General features: G+C 36.9%; 1 protein-coding gene and 1 pseudogene across 15 annotated transcripts in view; one reads left to right on the top strand and one right to left on the bottom strand.

The window, feature by feature from the left end:
- Nucleotides 1-24923, top strand: part of MLLT10 (MLLT10 histone lysine methyltransferase DOT1L cofactor) — a 240939-nt gene that overhangs the window by 45580 nt on the left and 170436 nt on the right. For 10 of the 14 annotated variants that reach the window (XM_081133058.1, XM_081133059.1, XM_081133056.1 and 7 more), the window contains exon 4: nt 10601-10655. The exons of the other annotated variants lie outside the window; for them this stretch is intronic. In XM_081133058.1, coding sequence (XP_080989184.1) covers nt 10601-10655 — 55 coding nt within the window. The remainder of the gene's footprint in view (nt 1-10600; nt 10656-24923) is intronic. 14 annotated transcript variants of the gene reach the window in all.
- Nucleotides 6799-7599, bottom strand: LOC308562765 (large ribosomal subunit protein eL8 pseudogene; annotated as a pseudogene). The gene has a single exon. The product of its transcript is annotated as a large ribosomal subunit protein eL8 pseudogene (transcript).

Raw genomic sequence — 24923 nt, 5'->3', positions numbered from 1 at the left:
CCAGTCTTGGGAGGGAGGGGCAGTCCCTTTAGCATCAGCAAGCCCCAAACTGTCAAAAATCAGAATGAAAAGATATGATTAATATACAGGTTGAGTAAGATCTATTCCTAGTTTTCTGGTAGTTTATAGCTGAATGAATATGTATATGTATATGTATATGTATATGTATATGTATATGTATATGTATATGTATATGTATATGTATGTATACACACACACACATACATATATATATATTTTAATTTATTGAAAATTTTTTCTTTTTAGAGAGAAGAAGGAAGGGAGGGAGAGGGAGAGAGAGCAATTTGTTGTTTCACTTATTTATACACCCAATGATTGATTCTTGTTTTTACCCTGACTGGGAATCAAGCCCACAACCTTGGCATATTGGGATGATACTCTAACCAACTAAGCTATGCAACCAGGGCCTGAATGGATATTTTTTGTCAAATACTTTTTCTGCATCTGTTGAGATGATTTTATATTTTAAAAAGTTAATATGGTGAATTTCATTGTTTTATTTTCAAATGTTATAACAACCTAGTATTTCTGGAATAAATTTCACTTGGTCACTCTGTATTATCCTTTTTATATATTGCTAGATTTAAATTGCTAAGTTTATTGAATATTTTTGCATCTATGTACATGAGGAATGTTAGTCTGCAAATTTTTTTTGTAGTTGATTTTCAAGTTTTAGTATTATTGGTATATTCTTTAGTATTATGCTGACCTCAAAAATGATTTCTGAATTATTCTCTACTTTCTGAAAGTATTTGTATTTTCTGAAAGTGATGCTATTTCTTCTTTGGTGATTTGAAGGAATTTACCAGTGAAAAATCTGAGCCTAGAGTTCTACTTTGAGGAAGGATTTTGATAATGAATTCAACTTAAAGGGTTCTTTAAATTTTTATTTCATCTTGTCAGTTTTAGTAACTTGTGTTTTTCAGAGAAGTTTTCCATTTTACCCAAGTTGTTGAATTGATTAGTGTAAAGTTATTAATAATCTTTTGTCCTTTAAATATCTGTGGGTTCTATAGTGATAATTCCTTCTTTATTCCTGATATTGGTTATTTGTGTGTGTTTTAAAATCAATTTAGCTAGAGATTTATCAACTTTGTTGATCTTTCCGAAGGACTAGTTTTGAGTTTAAATTTTCTCTACTGTTTTTTTTTTTTTTTTAATTTAATTTTTTTCTGCTCTCCACTGTTTGCTTTCTTCTACTTAACTGGCAGTTTACTTTGTATTCTTGTAGGTTCTTTAGGTGGAATCTTAGGTCATTAATTTTATACCTTTTTTTCCTAATGTGTTCAGGGAGCATACTCTGTATGATTTCAGCCCCCCTCCCCTTTGTAAGTATGTTTTTATTGATTTCAGAGAGAGGGAGAGAGAGACAGAAACATCAGTGATGAGAGAGAATCATTGATCGGTTGCCTCCTGTATGTACCCTATTGGGAACTGAGTCCGCAACCCACGCATGTGCCCCAACCGGAATCAAACCATGACCTCTTGGTTCCTGGATCAATGCTCAACCACTGAGCCTCCCAGTCCAAGCTGATTTCAGCCCTTTTAAATTCATTGTGTCTTACTTGTGTATGTCCTATATATGGTCTTTCATGATGAAAGTACCTTGTTTACCTGAGAAGAATGTGCATAATGATTTATGGTATTGCTTAGATTTTCCATGTATTTATTGATTTTTTTAATCTAATTTTGTTAATTACCAAGACAGAAATGTTAAAATACTCTTATGTTTGTGGAATTGTGTATTTAGTCCTTTACTGATGACAGTTTTGCCTCATATTTTGAATCATTGTTACGACGAGGTACACATTTATGTCTTCATTATTTGATGCTTATGAGTCTCAAGTTTAGTCTCAAAATTACTTGCTTCGATTTAGGTCTACCATTTTAGTAAGTTTTTTCTGTTTCTCTCATTTTTTTTTTCTTTTTAATATATTTGAAAATTAGTATTTAAAAACAGTTTTAATGGTAAAATTCACATACATAGTGTACAATTCAGTGGTTTTTAGTCTATTCACAGAATTGTGCAACCATTGCCATAATCAATTTTAGAATATTTTCATCACCTCAGAAAAAGCCTTGTGTCGTCCATAGTTCAGCTATTTAAAGTGTACAATTCAGTGTTTTTTACTATGTTCACAGAATTGCACAACCATTACTATAATCAATTTTAGAATATTTTCATCACCTCAGAAAAAACTCTGTGCCCATTAGCAGCCACTGTCCATTACCCAGCCTCTCCAGTCCCTGGAAACTACTAATCTTTCTGTCTCTATTCTGGACATTTCATATAAATGGAGTCGTACAATACGTGGTATTTTGTAAGTGGCTTTTTTTCCTCTTAGTATAATGTTTTTAAGGTTCACTTATGTTGTAGCATATATTAGAACTTTATTTCTTTTTATTGCCAAATAACATTCCATTGTTTGGATATACCACATTTTATGTACTAGTTCACTAATTGATGGACATTTAGGTTGTATCTACATTTTGGCTGTTACGAATAATACTGTTATGAATGTTTGTGTATAAACTTATGTAGATGTGTTTTTTTCATTTCTTTTGGGTTTGGAGTTTTTGATCCATGTGATAACTAACCATTTGAGGAACTGCTAACTCAGTTATACCTCTTTACATTCCATCAGTAACATATGAGCGTTCTAATTTCTCCATATTCTTGCCAACACAATATTTTTACCTATTGTTTCTCTTTGATTTTAGCCATCCTAGTGGTATCTCATTATTGTGTTGGTTTGTATTTCCTAAATGACTAATGATGGTAGACATCTTTTCATGGGCTTGTTTTGGTTACTTACATGTTTTATTTGGAGAAATGTCTATTCAGATCCTTGGTACAATTTTTCATTGGTTTGTATTACCTTTTTATTATTAAGTTGTAGGACTCTTTATTCTGGATATAAGTTCCTTATCAAATATGTGACTTGCAATATTTCTTTCATTCTGTGGATTGTCTTATTTGATGATATCATTTGCAGCACAGAAGTTTTTAGGTTTGGTAAGTTGTAATTTATTATTTCTTTTGTTGCCTTTGCTTTTGGTGTATCTAAGAAAACTGCTGCTCAGCCCTAGGTCATGAAGATTTACTCCTGTTTCATTCTAAGAATTTTGTAGTGTTAGCTCTTTTAAGTATATGATCCATTTTGAGTTCCTTTTATATAATTACATGAATAAAGGGTCCAACTTAATTTTTTTGCATGTGGATAAGAATTTTTAACATAAAACTTTTATAAAGCTATTTCTCTTTATATTAGTTTCTTAGCATTCCTCTAGCAATTTCAATATATTTACTTACCTTTTTACAGTCCATATAGTGTACCATTTATAGTTAATACTGTACCATTTCTTGTAAAGTGTAGGAAACTTGGAGCCTTAAGAGATTCTTTTCACCTCTCTGCTGTCAGTTAAATTATTGTCATATGTATTAGATCTACATATATTATATACCCCAGAAGATGATTATAGTTTTTGCTTTCAGTAAGAACTAAAAATCTTTTATAGTTACCAGGTATTTACCTTTTGGGGTGCTCTTCTTTGCTTCTTGAAGATTTACATTTTCATCCAGTACCATTTCCCTTCATTTTGAAGACTTATTTTAGTCTTTATTGTAGCCTATGTCTACTGATGATGCATTCTGTTCTCTTTTATCTGAAAATACCTATTTTACCTTCATTTTTGAAGGATTATTAGTTAAATATAGAATTCTGGATTGACAGTTCCTTTTCCCCCCAATACTTTAAAAGTGTTGTTTTATTTTCTTTTGGCTTCTATAGTTTATGATGAGAAAGCAACCATTTATCCAGTACTGTTCCCCTGTATTTGATGTGTCATTTTCTCTTGGCTGCTTTTAAGACTTTTCCCCTTGTTTGCTTTTTAGCAAGCAGTTTGGCTACTTGGGGTCCACTGAGCTTCTTGGATCCATAAATTTGTCTTTCTTCAAACTGAGGAAGTTTTCAGCCATTATGTGTTCAAAATTTTCTTTCCTGCCGTATTCTCATATTCATTTGTATTCCCACCCCCACCCCCCATCCCCCCAGGACTTCAGTTATACATTAGACTTCTTGACACTGTTCAGTATATTCTGGAAGCCCTTTTAGGTTTTTTTCACTATTTTATTTTTTCCAGATTATATCCTATGTATTAATGTAGCTTCATGCTCACTGACTCTTTCCTTTGTCATACCATCTTGATTCCATTGTTCAGCCTGTCCAGTGAATTTTTTACTTTACATATTGTCTTTAAATTTTTAGAATTTTTATTTCATTCCTTTTTGCTGTTGAAATGTCCTGGTTCACTTATTATAGGTACATTTTCATTTACCTCACAGAGTTTAATTATTATAGCTATTTTAAAGCCTAATTCCAGTGTCTAGGTCATCTTAGTGTTGACCTGCACTGATTGTCCTTTATCTTAAGCATGGTTAACATTTCCTATTTCTTTATAGATCAGGTAGGTAACTTGGATTGTTTCCCAGACAACTGTGAGTGTTATATGTGGGAAGTCTGGATTTTATTATATTCCTTTGAAGAAATTGTTATTGTTTTTATAAGCAGTTGATTTTGTTGGATTCAAACTGCATATTATGTATTTGGAGCATTGCTTAAATTTATTTTATTTTATTTTATTTTTCTTAACTAGATTCTAGACTGCCCTGTTAAGTTCAGTGAGAGATTTGGGTATATTCTGTACATAAAAATTTGGGGGCTTCCCCCAGTTCTTCCTTTTGTTGATTCAGATTTCACTTTCCTGGTTGCTCTGAACTTTTATCTTTTGGTTCTTCAGGTATTAGAACTTCAGGAGCCATTATGGGCTGACTGGCTTATCTTCAGGCTAAAAGCCTTCTAAGATTTGACTTCTGGAAATCAGAATCTGTTTATTATCTGTGTAAGGATTTGCCTTGAATATGTTTACTTTTGGAATAGAAAATCATTTTATCATGGGTTTTAAAAGATTGGTGTATTTTCAAAAGTTTGTTTTAGTTATTTTCATTGGCCTTAAGTAATTTCATCTTTGGCCAGCAGGAACCTCTTTAGGTTGGCCCATAAGTCCTTTTAACATGATTAAAGTAGACTTTTGTAGCTTTCTTGCTGATAGAACAAGGTATTAGACCAGGAATCATCACTTATCCTAGGAGTCCTGGACCACAACCTGGGCACTAGGGAAACTCATTTCTAGTGTAGTCATGGCTCTTTCTAAAACACAAGGAAAGATAGGTTAATTTAGATTTATTTTTATCTTTTGTTTAAATAAAGAAATGATTATGGTAGATGTTTTCTTCTACAGATACTTTTAAAAAAAATAGTGTTTTTTATTATGGATTTTAGAGAGAGAGGAAGGGAGAGGGAGAGAGAGAAACATTGATCGGCTGCCTCCTGCACACTCCCTATCAGGACTGAGCTTGCAACCTGGGCATGTGCTCTGACTGGGAATCAAACTGGTGACCTCTTGGTGCATGGGACAACACTCAACCAACAGAGCCATGTTTTAATGCCACAATTATATCTTCTTTATGAGGAAGATCAAACTTAAAACTTAAATTTATCCTTCTTATTAAGCTATAATACTATTTTCAATTATCTTACTGCTTTTTGTAATATAATGGTAATCACAGTCTGGGTAAGCAAGTGTAGATGAATGGATAGTTACTTAGCCACAGCCTCCTAAAGGTCAGTGTTTTGGGGTGAGCTTGACTTCGTGAAGTACAGTGAGTTTTATTCTTTGGCAAATAATACAATATAAACTAGAAAAAGTATTTGGAAATTGTTGTACATTATAAAGATGGAAAATAGTTGTATGCTTTCTTACTATGCTACATGATATAAAAAAGAAGGAACCACCTTGTTATAATTTCTACTTGTTTAACCCATTCCAATGAAAGGGTATTTTTTCTTGGTAAAATGTGGTGGGATCTTTAATATATGCTTTTTTGAGGGATGGGGGATCTCCTTATAATGTTTCCCCTTTCACAGGATTTACTTGTGCCTTTTTAACACTACTCTCACTAAAATAAGATTGGATCTGTGGAATTCTAATGGTAACGTGTGTAGCTGCAGCTTGCCCTGTGAAACTTTTCAGTTTGGATTGGTTTACTGTAGGATCTGAAGTCTCTCTTGTCCAGAGTCCCTCATATCAGATTCTTTCTTCCTGAGCTTAGGGTACAGTCTTCTAACTATAACTTAAATTTTTTTTCTGTAATCATTTTTTCTCTCAAGTCTCCTATCTATCTGTTTTTACTTTTAGTGGGAAGACAGAGTCATATTATTTTACTTAGCGTATAATAATGTATCTCTATAAAAATTTAAATTATAAGACATGAAGTATTTTGTAATGAAGAAATAAATTCACTCATACCTAACCATTCTTATCACAGTCCTGTTAACATATTTTGTGTATTTTCTTTTAGAATTTTCTTCTATGCATTTGTTTGTTAACTCAGTTAAAATATTTGTGAATATAGCATTTGTTCCCTCACTGTTACACAGTTAGACTTTTTACAAAATTTTTATAGTTATAAACAGCCATATAAAATATTTTTATAAACATTCTTTTCGTGTCTTGAAATTATAGTATATAAATGATATAAAAATGACATAGTACTTATTTCCATCATATTTCCTTTGGCTGTCTGTGAAGTAATGGAATCAGTAATTTTCTTGAATCATATTGCTAAATTGCTCTCCAAAAGAATTGGATTATGGTGCCATCAACAGTATATGAAAATAAATGTTTACTGCACTCTGAACATTAGGGATTATCCTTTCAGGAAAGCTTTACTAACTTAGTATGCAAAAATGCCTTTTCCTTTTCCAGCTTGGCAATGCAAGCCACTGACTTTGGACCCAGGACGTTGCCTCCCCTGTGGTGGTGGATCTCATCTGTCATTTTAATTGGTGCTAATAGCTTCCACCAGCTTAGCCTGAGCTCCTTTGTCTTCTGAGTTAATCTGTGTGAAGCCTAAGGTGGTGTAGGTCTTCCTGTGGACTAGATGCCCCAGCCTGGCTTTCCTCTTGATGATTCAGTAGAGAACCCCCATCTTACAGCACAGTGCAGGCAAGAAAATGACCAGCTTGATGGGATCCACATTGTGTGCAATCACTACTAGCTGGGCCTTCTTGTTCTGCACCAGGGTGGGGACAGTGTTAACCCCTGCTTGAAGGACAGGTGGCTTCTTGGGGACACCCCCTTTGCTGTCCGCTTTTTTCTCAGCCTAAGCCAACAGTTTCTGTGTCTTCTCTTGCTTTGTCTCTGGTGGTCTGTACTTGTGGGCCAGCTTAAGCAGTTGAGTAGCCTTATGGCAGTCTAAGGCATAAGTGAACTGGTTAATGGCAGGAGACACTTTTAGACGCTTACAGAGAATAGCCCTTTCCTGCTGCAGCCGAATGTTAGTGGGGTTGTTTGACAAAGTGGGTGAAGTGCCTTTTGGGCTGGATGTCCTGTTCAGTGCCAGAATTCTTGGGCCTTTTCTCAAATGGGATATATCACCTTCTTGGCCTCCTGCTTCTTCACAATAGCAGGAGCCCTCCCCACCTCCTTTCCCTTCCCCTTCTTTCCTTTTAGCATCTTGGGCTATGGGAAGAGAGAGAAATAAAATTTTTGAACTGTCTCTTCTAATGTTTTTTATAGAAGTTTTAAATTTTTTGGATTTGACTAATTGTTTTTTGTTTTACTTCTTATATTGAAATTGTTTTTCAAACATTTTGAATTTATATTTGTGACCAGTAAAGTTTTAAGGGTCTACTTTGGATTTTTTCTTTTCCAATTGCTCATCATCCCAAAGAGTAATCTGTCATTGGCTGTAGTCTTTATATTAGATTTATACTTCTTCAAACAACTTTCTTTCCCACAAGGTAAGTCATATGACTGATAGTGTTTCCATCTGTGAAGGATGTATAACTTAGAACCAAATTATTGCCTGCCTTTAGCAAGTGTGGTTGTGGTTTTAGTCCTTCCATTTATCCAACTGTGACAGATGCTAGAGCTATAGCCATGAAATGGAGCTTAAATCTAGCAGTAGGAGATAAACATAATTGCATAAATAATTAATTGTGATTGCAATATATGACAAGAAGGAAAGTATATAGATAATTCATAATATGGCACCTAACCTAATGTAAGGATTCAGGGAAACCTTTTCTGAGGAAGTGACTTTACGCCAGGACCTGAGGGATGAATAAGAAGTTATCCAACTATGAAATTGGTTCGGGGTGAAGGGTGTTATTTCAGGTAGTGTAAAAACAACACATTTAAAGGCTATGAGGCAGGAATGAGCTTGGAGTATTTACTGAACTGAAAGAAGTAAAGTCAGTATTGCCCAGACAGTAAGATGTTGAAAAGAGAAGGTTGTAGAGGAAAGTAGCGGGTAGATCATGTAGGGAAACCATTGAAAGGGTGTAAGTGGGGAAGTAATATATTTGGACTTGCATTTTTGAAGTTCATTCTGTAGATTGGTAGGGGTCAGGTATTGGGAGACTATTTAGTAGAAGTCCACTGAAGTGGTCCTGATGAAAGTTGATGTTGGCTTGTATGTAGTTGGCTAATACTAGTGTAGATGGAGGAGGTAGTCAAATCTCACCAGTATTTAGGAGGAAGAATGGCCAAAATGTGGTGATTGATTATGTGGTTAACCCTGTCTGATGTGGCTTAGCTGGTTGAAGATCATCCCATGCACCAAAAGGTCATTTGTTTGATTCTTGATTGCGGCACATGCCCGGGTTGTGGGCTCCATCCCCAGTAGGGGGCTTGCAGGAGGCAGCCTATCTATGTTTCTCACATCAGTGTTTCTCTCCCTCTCCTTTCCTCTCTCTCTAAAATCAATAAAAACATATTTTAAAAAATACAAGGTTAGGCAGTAGGGTAACGTCAAAAGATGATGTTTAGGGATGGGCAATATGTGGTTAAGAGTATTATTACAAAGATAGGGAAAACTGTAGGAAGAGTAAGTGTTATAAATTTGAGACTGAGTTTAAAGTGCCTATGTATTATATAAAGTTTTACATATGGATACAAGGACAAATCTAAATAGGTAAAATTTGTGAGTCACTGGCATATCCCACTAATTGGTGATAGATGTATGGAAAATGAATGAGATTGCCTAGTGTTTAACATGAAATGAGAAGGCATCTTAAGTCAGAGTGCCAAGGAACTCCTACACTTAAAGGTTGGATAAGGTGATCAGAGAGGTACTGCCAAAGTGGTAAGAGGAAAGTCAGGAGAGTGAAATACTGGATGAGAAGAAATAGTAGCATATCATGGCTTAATATTTGATATAGTTATTCACTATTTTGTCTTAATTTCCTGTTCTTCTTTTCCTTTGTAATTTATGTTATTATATTACATGCTGCAAAAGCTCTTTGGGGAACAAGATGGGGTACACAAATAAATACTCCAGGAACATATTCTTCATGGTAAGACAGTGCCATTAAATGTACTCTGTGTAGCCCTGGCCGGTATGGCTCAGTTGGTTGAGCATCATCCTGTGCATTGAAAGTTTCGGTTAGATTCCTGGTCAGGGCACATGTCTGGGATTCAGGTTTCGGGCTTGATCGCTGTAGGCACATTCTGATCGAGGTTTTGCTCTTACATCGATGTTTCTCTCTCCCCCTCTCCCTTCTCTATAAAAATCGGTAAAAAAAAAATTTTAAAAACTTACTGTTTATTATTTTTATAATTATATCTGCCCTCTTGTCAATAGTGAAAAGAAATGTTAGTACTGTTTCTGTGTTTATTTCTGGTTTTAAATTGAGGGGTGGTGGTAAGGAGTGGGATCCATATGACTTCTGAGTACCATTGTGTGTGAATGATAAAAGTAACTAGAATAATTAGAGCACTTCCTTCCTTCCAGAAGGCAGGTCAGCATATGTGAGACCACGCTTTCCCACTTAAATAAAAAAATCTAAATTTTTGAGTTTGGTTCTTTATTTTAGAACAAACCATACCTGACTAGAATAATCCTAGCTGATCATAGGTAGAAAGGAAGCCCTAGCCGGGTTGGCTCAGGGGTTAGAGTGTCGGCCTGTGGACTGAAGGGTCTCGGGTTCAATTCTGGTCAAGGGCACATACCTTGGTTGCAGGCTTGATCCCTGGTCCCGGTTGGGGCGGGTGTGGGAAGTGACTATTCATTGTGTCTCTCTTGCATCTATGTTTCTTTCTCCCTTCTCTCTCTGAATAGCAATGGAAAATATCCTTGAGTGAGGATTTAAAACAACAACAACCACCAAAAAAAAAAAAACAGTAAAGAGATAGAAGCAAAAGTTAAAAACCATGCCCTCCTGTGTTGAGAGAATCTTTTTGTTTTTATTTAAAGCTAAAAAAATCTTGGCAGGAATTTAAAAGTTAAGCAGTATTTACTTTTTATTAAAAAGTTATCTGGTGTTCTGAGGGAGATCTCATGTCAAGGAGAATTACTTTGTGAGCAATGTTCTGAAGTGTTACTCTTGATGGCAACTAGTACAAATGCTGTTCCCATCTTTTTAATAGTTTTGAAGTTACAAGGAAGATGTTATACTTTTGTAATCTGAAAAATCTCTTTGTTTCCTTTCTTTTTTTTTTTTTTTTTAAATAGAGATGTGAACTGTGTCCTCATAAGGATGGAGCTTTAAAAAGAACAGATAATGGGGGTAAGTGCAGAGATTTTTGAAAAAAATTTTATTGAAAACCAGAGTGGAAAAGTATTTGAAGATATTTGGTAGTTAATATTATTATAAAAAATTAAATAGTGTTTACCACTCAAATATTTTTAACAGCAGTGGATATAATTTATGAATTCTTTTTTTGTTGAAACAGTTTTTCTACTTGGTGGACACAATTAAGCATTGTTTTTTCTGAATGCAGAACGATCCACATACTTTTAATTAAAATCCTGTTTTTTTTTTTTTTTATGGATACAGTTCCTTAGAGAAATTATTTTTGAAAAATAAGCCATTCTCTCCCTCTCTCTCTCTCTCTCTCTCTCTCTCTCTCTCTCTCCCCCTCTCTCTCCCCACCCCTCTCCCTCCCTCCCTCCGTCCCCCCCTCTCTTTTTTGCTAGAGGTAAAATTTGTTTTAGATTTTTTTTCCCCTCTCGTTTATTGCAGGACAGATGATGTTCCTATTGAATGTTAAGACTTGAGGGTCTTTTTGCTTGATAAAAAGAAATGCTGACTTCTGTCTCTAAATTTTATTGTGCTTTTCCTGAGAACCCTTGTGTTTCTCATTTTCATTCCTGTTTTTAGTTATCTCCCTCAAAGAAACCTATATTTCTTTACAGCTCAGTACCATGAATTTAATTGTGGCATACTGTGAAAATTAAGTAACTGATGAAGAAATTAAAAAAAGTAGAGGTATAACTGCTATTAGTATACATTTCCATTTTGAGCAGCCAATTCTTAAGCATTTTTTTCTCCTTTTTATTGAACTTACTGGGGTGACAGTGGTTAACAAAAACAGATTTCAGGTGTACAGTTCTACAACACATCATCTATGCACTATTGTGTGTTCATCACCCTAAGTCAGGTCTCCATCCTTCACCATTTATCTCCCCTATACCCTCCTCCTCCACCTGCCCCCCCCATTACCACACTGTTGTTCTGTCCATGAGTTCTTTCTTTTTTCTTCCCCCCTTTTTTCCTCAACCCAACCCCACGTAGCTCTGCCCACAGCTGTCAGCCTGCTCTCTATGAGTCTGTCTCTATTTTGCTTGTTAGGTCATTTTGTTCATTAGATTCCACCTATGAGTGAAATCATATGGTACTTGTTTTTTCTCTGAAGGGCTTATTTCACTTAGAATAATGTTCTCCAGGTCCATCCATGCTGTCCCAAAGGGTAAAATTTCCTTCTTTTTTATGACTGAGTAATATTCCATTGCATAAATGCACTACAGCTTTTTTATCCATTCATCTATTGATGGGCACTTGGGCTACTTCCAAATCTTGACTATTGTAAATAATGCTGTGAGGAGCATAGGGGTGCATATATTCTTTTGAAACAGTGTTTTGGGTTTCTTCAGATATATTCCCAGAAGTGGAATCTCTGAGTCATAAGGCAAATCCATTTTTAATTTTTTGAGGAAACTCTATACCACTTTCCACAGTGGCTGCACCAATCTGCATTCCCACCAGTAGTGCATGAGGGTTCCTTTTTCTCCACATCCTCACCAACACTTGTTTGTTGATTTGCTGATGATAATCATTCTGACAGGTGTGAGGTGATATCTCATTATGGTTTTGATTTATATTTCTCTGATTAGTGACATTTAGCATCTTTTATATGTCTATTGGCCATCTGTATGTCCTCCTTGAACCTTTGCCTATTTTTAAATTGGAATGTGAGTTTTTGGGTGTTGATTTTATAAGTTCTTTATAAATTTTGGATATTAACCCCTTATGAGGCCTGTTTGGGTCTATTCAGGTCCTTTATTAGGTTTATTCTGGCCCTTTGCCCATTTCTTAATTGGATTGCTTGCTTTTTGGTGTCAAGTTTTATAAGTTCTCTATAAATTTTGGATATTAACCCCTTATCAGATGTATTGGCAAATATTTCCTCCTATTCAGTGGGTTGTCTTTTCATTTTGTTGATGGTTTTCTTTGCTGTGCAAAAACTTTTTAGTCTGATGTAGTCCCATTTGTTTATTTTTTCTTTTGTTTCCCTTGCCTGAGAAGATATATCAGAAAAAATACTGCTATGAGAAATGTCCGAGATTTTACTGCCTATGTTTTCTTCTAGAATTTTTATGGTTTTGAGTCAACATGTAAGTCTCTAACACATTTTGTGTTTGGTGTAAGAAGGTGGTCTAGTTTCATTGTTTTGCACATATCTTTTTGATATTCCTTAACACCATTTATTGAATAGATTATCTTTACCCCATTGTATATTTTTGCTTCCTTTGTCAAATATTAATTGACTATAAAGGAATGAGTTTATTTCTGGGACCTCTAAAGTAGTTTTGGCATAGAATACAGTGGTGGCAATTAGTAAAGAAAAGAGAAAAATACAATGCTTTTGGATATATATATATATATATGTGTGTGTATTTCAAATATTTTATTAAATTTTAAAATATATCTTTATTGATTTCAGAGAGAGGAAGGGAGAGGGAGAGAGAGAGATAGAAACATCAATGATGAGAAAAGTCATTGATGGGCTACCTTCTGCACACCCCCTACTGGGGATTGAGCCTGCAACCCGGGCATGTACCCTGACTGGGAATCGAACCTGGATCTCCTGGATCATAGGTCGATGCTCAATCGCTGAGCGATGTCGACTATATTTACATGTTTTAATTTAATGTTTAAACTAGGTTAGTCACATTATCCAAAATTTAAAAATATATTAACAACCCTCTCTACTACTCATGTTCTCCATCTGTCTGGTTCCTCTACAACTTTCCTGCCACCAATATAATTGCTGTTATTACTTTTTTTGCATATCCTCCTAGGTCTTTTGGCAATGCAGGTACATATGAATAGACATATTTTCTTCAATTTAAAAAAATTTGATTTTAGAGAGAGAGGAAGGGGATCAGAAACGTTGCCTCTCATACACATTTAGACAGGTCAAACCCACGCCCCCTGACAGAATTGAACTGGTAACCTTTCAGTGCATGGGATGGCTCTCAACCAACTGAGCCACACTGGCCAGGGCTCCAGTTTTTATACTGGATGAATATTATACATACTCTTGCATCCTAATTTTTTTTCACATAACATTTTATCTCTATTACCAGTATAGAGCTTTCTTTTTTTACCATGTTATGTAATCAGTCACCTATTGATCGACTTTTTCTAATCTGCTTTTATAACTAGTGCTTTTATATATGCCATTTTGCTTGTATGCAAATACATCTGTAGGATTATTAATTCCCAGAAGTGGAACTGTAGGGTCAAAGGGATTTTACAGTTAATTTTGGTAGATAATTCCAAATTATTTTCCCTAGTGGTTGTACCAGATTATGTTCCCAGCAACAATTCTACACCCTTGGTAATCCAGTAGGTGAAAATTGGTATCTCTGAGCAGTTATTTTACATTTCTCTTATTTATAAGTGAAGCTCAGCATCTTTTCATATTTTAAAGAGCAATGTATATGTTCCTTTTTGTGGTCTGTTCATATGCTTTTTCTGTTTAGTTGGTGATCTTTTTATTTTTATTTGTTGGAGCTTTCATAGAAGCTCCTCATATATTATTAGGCCTTTGTTGATATGAGTTGAACTAGTCTTTGCCTAGCTGTTAGCCTTTCCTTATGGGCCTTTTTACTATGCAGAAGTTTTTAGTTATTTTTTTAGTTGAGTTCATTAATCTTGTTTTTTGTGGCTTCTGTATTTTGAACCATTTAGTTAGGTCTTCCCTACTACAAGGTTATAAAAGAATTCTTTCATGTTTTTCTCTAGTATTTTTATTTTTTCCCAATTAAAAAATTTTTTTGTTTATTTCAGAGAGAGGAAGGGGGTGGAGAGAGAGAGAAACATCAGTGACGAGAGAGAGTCATTGATCCGCTACGTCCTGCACGCCCCCTGCTGCTGGGGATCAAGCGTGTGCCCTGACCGGGAACTGAACCTTGATCTCTTGGATCATAGGTGGATGCTCAACTGCTGAGCCATGCCAAATTTTTTTTTTAAAGGTTTAATCTTTGATGCATTTTGAATGTAAATAGGTAATACAATGTGAGGTATAGATCCAACTTTATTTTTTCCTAGATGCCAAAATGCTACCATTTGTCCCATCACCATTTATTGAACAATTCATCTTTTCCTCACTGATTTGAAATGCCATCTTTGTTATCGTCTAAATTTGTTGTATAGTTTAAAAATTCTGACTAAATTGTCTTCCAGAATTGACTTGTAAGTTATTTTGGAACCTGGAATGCATTTTCCTAAAGAAATGCTAATTATATTTCCAGGCTAGAAAACAAAACCCCACAGTGTACCTGATGTACAATATTGGTCATACTTTTTTTTAGTATCTAATACCCTTTATCATGCTAGAAATGTATTCTAAGTTTTAGTTTAGGCTTTCTTTTCCTGACAGTCAGTATTAGGAGTTTTTCAGTTCAACTTTTAATTTGCTTCCCTTCCTTTTTTTCTTATACTAAGGACTCCTATTAATTGTGGGGAGCCATTGAAGCTGAGAAATAACATGAGTTTTCTATTTTAGAAAGATTGCTCTAAGACAGTGGTGAGGTGAATGGATTGGAAGGGTATGAGATCAGACCAACTATAAAAAGAAAAGTAGAGCTGGATCATAAGTGCACTTAACGTACTTGAACTTGTCTATGTGGCCGGACAAATGGAGGGAGATAGAGAAAAAGTAATAATTTAAATTATAGAGGATAATTTAGTCTGCCATTTTTACTCACTGAGCATATGCTCTAGGCCAGGAACCTTTTTTCTCCCAAGGGCCATTTGGATATTTATAACATCATTCTTGTGCCATACGAAATTATCAACTTAAAAATTAGCCTGCTATGTTTGGTCAGACATTTAATTAACTCATCCCTAATGTGATGGTTGGAACTCCTTCCCTTTGGTGAAGCCTTGGCAGGGCCAGACCAAATGATTTCACAGGCTGTATGTGGCCCACAGGCCAAATGTTCCCCACCGCAGCTCTAGGCAAACCTGTATGGAAATAACTTGTGAACAATTGTAAGGCTTTCACCTTTGACAAAAATATAGATTGATACTTCCCTCTCTCATCGATGTCTCTCTCCCTCTCCCTTCCTCTCTCTCTAAAATCAATAAAATGTATTATTGAGGGGGCCAGGAAAAGAGGTGGTATGATGGCTTACTTATATTCTTAAAGAAGAAATTTTAAAATGAATTGAAGGCCATTAATAGACACTATCTGACAGAAAAGTTAGAAGAACTTATAATATCCAATAGGGTTTTATATTCAAAATGATATACAGTATAATGTACTTTCTCTTTTTCTTTTAAGGATTGTTTTGACAATGCTTATTTTTTGCTTTATTCTCTGACATTAGAATCTAAACCCCACACAGATAAGACACTGCTTTATTTGCAGTAAGTCCAAGGGAGAGATGATGAGGGACTGGTTGAAGACAAAGTCAGAGGGATAAAAATCAGGGAATGGACATCAGAGATATTAGAATGGTAAAATTTTACAGGTATGTTTCTTAAAAACTCTTTTATTGTGGAAAAATTTCAAGTATACATAAAAGTAGAGAGAATGTCTAGGTACGTACCTACCTTTAACAGTGATCAAGTTATGGCCAGTTTTGTTTCATCTATACCCTTCCCTCCCCTGTTCTTCTGATTATTTTTAATTCTCTGAGCATCTCTAACATAAATGGATGTTTAAAAAATATGCAGATATAATCACACCTAAAAAGTTGCCACGGCTTGCCCAGCCATGGTTGAGCGTAGACCCATGAACCTGGAGGTCACAATTCGATTCCCGGTCATGTGCTTGGGTTGCGGGCTCAATCCCTGGTAGGGGGCATGCAGGAGGCAGCCAATGGATGATTCTCTCTCATCATTGATGTTTCTATCCCTTTCTCCCTGTCCCTCTCTCTGAAATAAGTTAAAAAAAGAAATCTTAAAAAGTTGCCATTGCTTGGTATATCTCTTAGGTCTCTTGGTAATCTTCCTCCTCTTGGTAACCCTCCCCCCCAGCATTTCTTGTCAATTCACTTATGGAAAAATCTGGATCATTTGCCCTGTATAGTTTTCCACAGTAGATTATGTTGATTGCATATTTGATAGTCTGTGTGTGTTTTGACATGTTAACTTTGTTCCATGTATTTTCTGTGCAGTGGTACAGTGGTAGTTAGATGTATTCAGAAGCTTGATGATACTCAGTTTGTGGGGCAGATGAGAATATTTCATAGATAGTGTTGTATACTTCCTTCAAGAGGCATATGATTTTTTTGTGTGATGTTAACAACTGTTGATCAGTATTTCGACCCATTATTTTATTAAATAGAGACTGAATAAATTGTGATATTCTATCATATATGTATTAGCAGGATTACTTTTATAAAGAGAACCTTTCCCTTATTAACTGTTTTGTTACCCTGAGTGCAGTTTGTGAAGGAAGGACAGATTAAATACTTATTTTCTTTAAAAAATGGAAATAAAATTCACATAGCATAAAATTTAACTACCTTAAGGTACAGATGGTCCCAGACTTATAATGGTTCAGCTCAATGAAGCTGTGAAAACTATACCCATTCAGTACAAAGAGTACTTTGAATTTTGATCTTTTCTTGGGCTAGCAATATGTGATATGATGTCGTCTCCCAGTGCTGGGCAGTCAGCCATGTGACCATGAGGGTAAACAATTGATATTCTACAGTGTATTCATTATGTTAGAACATTTTGCTCAATTGTAGGCTAATGTGTTTTGAGCACATTTAAGGTAGGTAGGCTAAGCTATGATGTTCAGTAGGTTATTTTCAATTTATGATGGGTTTATAGGGATATGACCCCATTAGAAGTCAAAGAGCAGTTCAGTGGCACTTACTTTCACAATGTGTAAGTAACTCTTCCAATTTCTGAAACGTTTTTGTCACCCTAAAGTAAAACACCCTTTTCTTAAGCAGAAACTCCACATTCCATCCTTCCTCTTCCAACCCCTATGTCTCTTTGGATTTACCAGTTCTGGATATTTTACAAAACTATAATCATACAACGTCTGCCCTTCTTTCACTTAACAGAATGTCTTTCAGGTTCATCAGTGTTGCAGCCTATATTAGTACTTCATTTCTCTTTATGGCTGAATAATATTGCATTATGTATATATACACCACATTTTGTTTATCCTTTCATTCACGAAGGACATTTGAGTTGTTTCTACCTTTCAGCTATTGTGAATGATGCTGCCACAAACACTGGTGTTACAAGCATTTGTTTTAGTTCCACTTTATTTTACTTTTTTTTTTTTACTTTCTTGCAGTATTCAAAACATTTTTTTAAAATATAGTTCCACTTTATATATATGAGGAGTGGCAATGATGGGTCATATGGTGATTCTGTGTTTAACTTTTTGAGGAACCACCAACTGTTTTCCACAGTGGCTGCTTGATTATTATATTTCTATAAGCAGTGTATGAGAGACTCTGTTCCTTCTCATTCTCACCAACACTTAGTTTTCAGAATTTTTTATTATAGCTCTCCTAGTGGGTATAAGGTGGCACCTCATTGTGTTTTTTTTTTAAAAAAAGTGTTTATTGATTGATTTTAGGGAGTGAGGGAGGGAGTGTGTGTGGGGGGGAGAGAGAGAGAGAGAGAGAGAGAGAAACAAACATCGATTTGTTGTTCCGCCCATTTATGCATTCATTGGTTGATGTTTTAAAAAATTTATCTTTATTGTTGAAAGTATTACAGGTGTCCCATTTTTCCCCCCAATTGACCCCTTCCACCTCACTCCTCCCTCCTCCCCAGGCCTTCACCCCGTTATTGTCTGTGTCCACGGGTTATGCATATATGCATATAACTTCTTTGGTTAATCTCTACCCACCCTCCACCCCCCTTCCCTCTTTCCTCTGAAATATGATCGTCTGTTGCATGCGTCAGTGTCTCTGGATCTATTTAGTTCGTCAGATTCTTTTGTTCATTAGCTTCTTCTTAAAGAAGACCCTTCAGCATTTCCTGTAGTGCTGGTCTGGTGGTGATGAACTCCTTTAGCTTTTTCTTATCTGTGAAGCTCTTTAGCTGATCTTCAGCACTAAATGATAGCTTTGCTGAGTAGAGCAATCTTGGTTGTAGTTCCTTGTTTTTCATCACTTTGAATATTTCTTGCCACTCCCTTCTGGCCTGCAAGGTTTCTGTTGAGAAATCAGCTGAGAGTCGTATGGGTGCTCCCTTGTAGGTAACAAACTGCTTTTCTCTTGCTGCTTTTCAGATTCTCTCTTTGTCTTTAACCTTTGGCATTTTCATTATGATGTGTCTTGCTGTGGGCCTCTTTGGGTTCCTCTTGTTTGGGACCCTGTGTGCTTCCTAGACTTGTAAGTCTATTTCTTTCTCCAAGTAGGGGAAGTTTTCTGTAATTATTTTTTCAAATAGGTTTTCTATTTCTTTCTTTCTTCTCCTTCTGGTACCCCAGTAATACGGATGTTGGGTCTCTTGAAGTTGTCCCAGGGACTCCTTATGCTATCTTCATATTTCTGTATTCTTTTTTCATTTTGTCCTTCTATTTGGGTGTTTTTTGTTTTCTCATGTTCCAAATTGCTGATTTGATTCTCAGTGTCCTCTTCTCTACTGTTGAGATACTTTATTATGTCATTGATGGTCTCACTTGTTTTCGTAATAGTCTTACTAATATCCTTGAGCATCCTTATAACGATAATTCTGAACTCTGTATCTAGTATCTTGCTTGGTCCTATTTCATTTAGTTCCTTTTCTTGAGATTTCTTCTGTTCTTTCCTTTGTGACATGTTTCTTTGCCTCCACATTTTGGCTGCTTCCAGGTGTTTGTTTCTTTGTGTTAGGTAGAGCTGCTATGCCTCCTGGAATCTGTAGAGTGGCTTTGTGTAGTAGGTGTCCTGTAGGGTCCAGTGGCTTAGCCTCCCCAGTCACTTTAGCTGGGCCTACTAGGTGCTCCCCTGTGTGGACTGTGTGCACTGTCCTGTTGTAGTTGAGCCTTGGTTGCTGTTGGCATCACTGGGAGGAATTGACCCGCAGGCCAATCAGCTGTGAGGACCAGTTGCAGCTACAGCCAAAGAGCTGCTGTGCTGGAGACACCCTATGGTGCAGGATTTACTTTAGTGGATATTTGGTGTTCACCAAGTGTGCCCCTTGAGTGTGTCACTTGTGGATGTGGTAGGGTTGTGATCCAGTGTAGTCGAAGCTGACCATTGGGTGCACTGTTTCTGATGCCTCCCGGGAGGTGCAAAGTCACCCTGTGCCAGTGCCTTGCCCAGGGCCACCCAGCATGAGCTACACAGCAAACTGTAGTTGACTGCTACTCGTGCTGGGCTTGGAGGTGTCCAGAAGAGGCCAAGCTATGAACCAATGCAGGCTGCCACTAGTGCCAGGCCTGGGGCCACTTATCAAGTGGTATGGGACACGCTACTGTTTGTTTGAGATATTTTAGGAAAGTCCTAAGCATACGGCTCGAGAGGCCACTTGCATGTAAAATGGAAATGGCTTGAATGAGCTCGCAAGTAGGGAGGGGCAGGGTCTCCCGAAATCACCAGGGTGGGGCCAAAGGTGTGAGTCAGATGTTGGAGATTTAAATATGGTGCCTGCTTTCCTGCTCTGTGGGGGAGGCCTCGCCAAAGGAGCAGTGGCCTCTGCCAGCTTTTCTGTGTGAGAGAAACCTTCCCCTCCACCTCTTGCCTCAATTTCAGGTACATTAGTTCCTCCCCAGATGTCCCATGTTCCTTTCAAGCTGCTCCCCAGTGCTGGAGCTCAGAGGCAGCACATCTGACTGAGTCTGTTTGCCAGCTCTTTAAGAGGAAATCCTGGGACTGTGTACCCTCTGCCTCCCTCAGTGACCATCCCCACTGGTTTTTATAGCCCAAAGTTGTGGGGACTTCTCTTCCCAGCCCTGGAACCCTGGGCTGCGGGCCCTGATGTGGAGCTGGGACCCTTTACTCCTCTGGGAAACCTCCCCTGTGGAGATATCCCTCCTGGTTTTACCTGTGGCACCAGGTGTGGGACTGCGGCCGAGTCTCCTGGATTCAGTCCGATCCACCCACCCGCATCTCTGCCCCTCTTACTGGTCTCGTTGCTTTTTCAGTTCTCTGGCAGTAGGGCTTCTGTTCAGCTAGATTTCAGGAGCTTCCGCGTGATGTTGTTCTGTGTTTTAGTTGTAATTTCGATGTGGTTGTGGGAGGTGGTGGTACAGCTGCTACCTATGCCACCATCTTGTCAACAAATCTCCATTGGTTGATTCTTGTATGTGTCCTGACTGGGGATTGAGCCTGCAACTCTGGTATATCAGTACAACACTCCAGTCTACTGAGCTACCTGACCAGGGCTCATTGTGGTTTTAATTTACATTTCTCTAATCATGACCATGTTGAGCTTTTTTTTTAATGTGCTTGTTGATCATTTATAGATCTTCGGGAAAGTTTCTATTCATATTCTTTGTCCATTTTGTAATTGGGTTGTTTTGTCCTTTTGTTGTTGATCTGTAATGGTTCTTTATATATTCTGAATTCTAGACACCTATCAGATATTATTTGTAACTGTTTTCTCCCACTCTGTAGGTTGTCCTTTTTTAAAAATATTTTTTTACTGATTTTTAGAGAGAGAGAGAGAGAAAGGGAGAGCGGGAGAGAGAGAAACATCTATGTGAGAGGGAAACATTGATTGGCTACCTCCTGTGTGCCCCCTACCAGGGATTGAGGCAGCAATCCTGGCATGTGAATTGAAACCAGCAACCTTTTGGTGCACGGACAACGCCCAACTAACTGAACCACACCAGCCAGGGCTATAGGTTGTCTTTTAATTTCTATGATAATGTCCTTGGGATTCACAATAGTATTTAAATTGATGAGATCCAGTTTATCTAATTTTTATTTAGTCGCTCATGCTTTTGGTGTCACATCTAACAATCCATTGATATCCAAGGCCATAAAGATTTATGCCTATGTTTTCTTCTAAGAGTTTTATGTTTTTAGTTTTTCTTAGGTTGTTAATCTGTTTTGAGTTAATTTTTGTATATGATGTGAGTTAAGGGTTTGACTTCAATTTTTTTGCATGTGGATATCCACATGTCCCAGCACCATTTGTTGAAGAGACTATTTTTTCCACATTGAATGGTCTTGGTACCCTTGTTGAAAATCAGTTGTCCATAGGTGCAGGGGTTTATTTCTGGACTCTGTTCCATTGGTCTTTATGCCTGTTCTTATGCCAATGCACACTTTACCTTAATTACATCTACATTTCAGGATTGTAGAAAAGGACAGTAGAATTTTGATAAGGGGCTTCACTGAATCTGTAGATTGCTTTGAGTAGTATTGTCAGTCTTAACATTAACTTTTCCATTGTATGAACATGGGATATCTTTCCACCCATTATGTCTTTAATTTCTTTGAGTACTGTTTTAAAGTTTTCCGTGTAGGAGTCTATCACCACCTTAGTTAAATTTTTCTTGAATATTTTATTCTTTGGGCATAAATGAATTGTTTTCTTAATTTCCTGTCATTGTTTATTGTTAATGTTTAGAAATACAACCAATTTCTGTGTTAACTTGTACCTTGTGACATTGCTAAATTTGTTCATTCTGATACTTTTTTGGTGTGTTCTTTAGTTTTTTTTTTTTATATATAAGGTCATGTCGTCTGTGAATAATGTTAGTTTTACTTCATCCTTTCCAATTTGTATGCCTTTTTTTTCTCTTGCCTAATTACTTTAGCTAGATTTTCCCCCTCCCACAGTACAGTGTTGTGTAGAAATTACAATAGTGGCTATCCTTGTCTTCTTCCTGATATTAGGGGCAAACTTTTAGTCTTTCATCATTGAGTTAGCTGTTGCTGGTGGGTTTCTTATAGATGCCCTTTATCATGCTAAAGAAGCTCCCTTTTCTTTCTACTTTGTTGAATATTTATCATGAAAAGGTGTTGGATTTTGTCATGCTTTTCTATGTCTATTGAGATGGTTATGTGGCTTTTGTCCTTTGTTCTATTAATGTGGTTTGTGACATTGATCAATTTTCTTATGTTGAACCCCCTTTGCATTACTGGCATGATTCCCTTTTCATGGTGAGGTATAATCATTTTAGTAGGCTGCTGTATTTGATTTGATAGTTGTAGTAGGTTGAATGATGTCTCCCTCAAAGATTTGTCTATTCAGAACCTCAGAGTATGACCTATTTGGAATAAGGGCCTTTTCAGATGTAACTAAGGTAAAGATCTCAAATGAGACCATCCTGGTCCATTGACAGATGTCCTTGTAAAAGACAATAAAAGATACAAAGACAGGTGAGATGGCTATATGAAGATCCATGTGAAGATTGGAGTTATAGACCAAGAAAATGCCAAGGATTGTCAGACCTACCAGAATTTAGGAGAGAAGCATGTTGATTTTGTTAAAAATATGTTTTAATTGATTTCAGACAGAAGAAGGTGGCGGGAGAGAGAGATAGAAACATCAATAATGAGAGAGTCTTTGACCAGCTGCCTCCTGTACGCCCTGCACTGGGGATCGAGCCTGCAACCTGGGCATGTGCCCTGACTAGGAATTGAACTGCAACTTCCTGGATCATAGGTCAATGCTCAACCTCTGAGTGATGCCAGCTGGGTGTTTTTTTAAAATTTATCTTTATTGTTGTAAGTATTACAGATGCCCCTCCCAGTTGATCCCCTCCACCCCGCCTCTGTCCCCCTACCCGAGGCCTTCACCACACTGTCTGTGTCCATGGGTTATGCATATATGCATGTAAGTTCTTAGGTTAATCTCTCCCCACCCACCCACCCCAGAGATTCGTCAGATGTTCCATGCTTCTATGTCTCTGAATCTGTTTTGTTCATTAGATTGCATGTAAGGTCATGTAATACTTGTCTTTCTCCTACTGGCTTATTTCGCTTAGCATAATACTCTCCAGGACCCACCATGCTGTCTTAAAGCGTAAAGGGTCCCTCTTTTTTTTACAGCTGCAGAGTATTCCGTGGTGTAAATGTCTAAGAAAATGCTTGATATGATTTCAGTCTTCTTGAACTTGTAGAGACTTGTTTTGTGTCCTAACATGTGGTCTGTCTTTGAGACTGTCCCATGTGCACTTGAGAAGAATGTATGTTCTGCAGCTTTTGGGTGACATGTTTTGTAAATGTCAATTAAATCCATCTGATCTCGTGTGTCATTTAGAGTCACTGTTTTCTTGTTGATTGTTTTGTCTGGAAGATCCAGTGAAGTCCTTGGGGTTTTAAAAGTCCCTTATTGTGACTGTATTGCTGTCGATCTCTCCCTTAAAGTCCTCCAGAAGTTATTTTTCAGCCTGTGTGTTTCTTTGTTCTGAGGTGAGTCTCTTGTAGACAGCATATATTTGGGTCATGTTTTCTTATACATTCAGCTACCCTGTCTTTTGATTGGGGCATTTAACCTATTTGCATTTAAAGTTATTATTGATAGGTACTTACCTATTGCCATTTTAATTCTTTATGCCTATGTTTCTCTCTATTTCAACATCTTATTACAGAAAGTCCCTTTAATGTTTCTTGCAGTGCTGGTTTGGTGGAGATAAACTCCTTTGGCCATTTTTCGTCTGGGAAGTTCGTTATTTCATCATATATTTTGAATGAAAGCCTTGCTGGATAGAGTAGTCTTGGTTTCAGATGATTGTTTTGCATTATCTTGAATACTTCATGCCATTCCCTTCTGGTTTGTAGAGTTTCTGATGAGAATTCAGCTGACAGCCTTATGGGAGCCCTTTGGTAGGTAACAGATTGCTTTTCTCTTGCTGCCATTAAGATTCTCTGTCTTGAATTTTTGGCATTTTAATTATGATGTGTCTGGGCATGGGCGTGTTTGGGTTCTTGCTTGGGACTCTCTGTGCCTCCTGAACTTGTGTGACTTTTTCCTTCACAAGGTTAGGGAAGTTTTTTGTCATCATTTTTGCAAACAGGTTCTCTAACCCTTGCTTACTCTCTTCATCTTCTCTCAGTCCTATGTTGTGAATATTGTTACATTTTATGTTGTCCCACGCCTTTCTTAAACTGTCCTCCTGGTTCTTTTTTTGTTTGTTTGTTTTTTTAATCTTCACCTGAGGATATTTTTTTCCATTGCTTTTCAGAGAGAGTGGAAGGGAGAGACAGAGAGAGAGAAAAAATTGGTGTGAGAGAGACATGTTGATTGGTTGACTCCTGCATGTGGCCTGTCCAGGACTGGGGATGGAGCCTGCAACTGAGGCATGTGCCCTTGGCCAGAATCAAACCAAGGCTCTTCAGTGTGCAGTCCAATGCTCTAACCAATGAGCCACACTGCCTAGGGCTGTCCTCCTCTTTTTTAATT

This window comes from Miniopterus schreibersii (assembly GCF_964146895.1).
Source record: "Miniopterus schreibersii genome assembly, chromosome: 1".
Taxonomy (NCBI): domain Eukaryota; kingdom Metazoa; phylum Chordata; class Mammalia; order Chiroptera; family Miniopteridae; genus Miniopterus; species Miniopterus schreibersii.
This window is presented reverse-complemented; position numbering and strand designations above follow the sequence as displayed.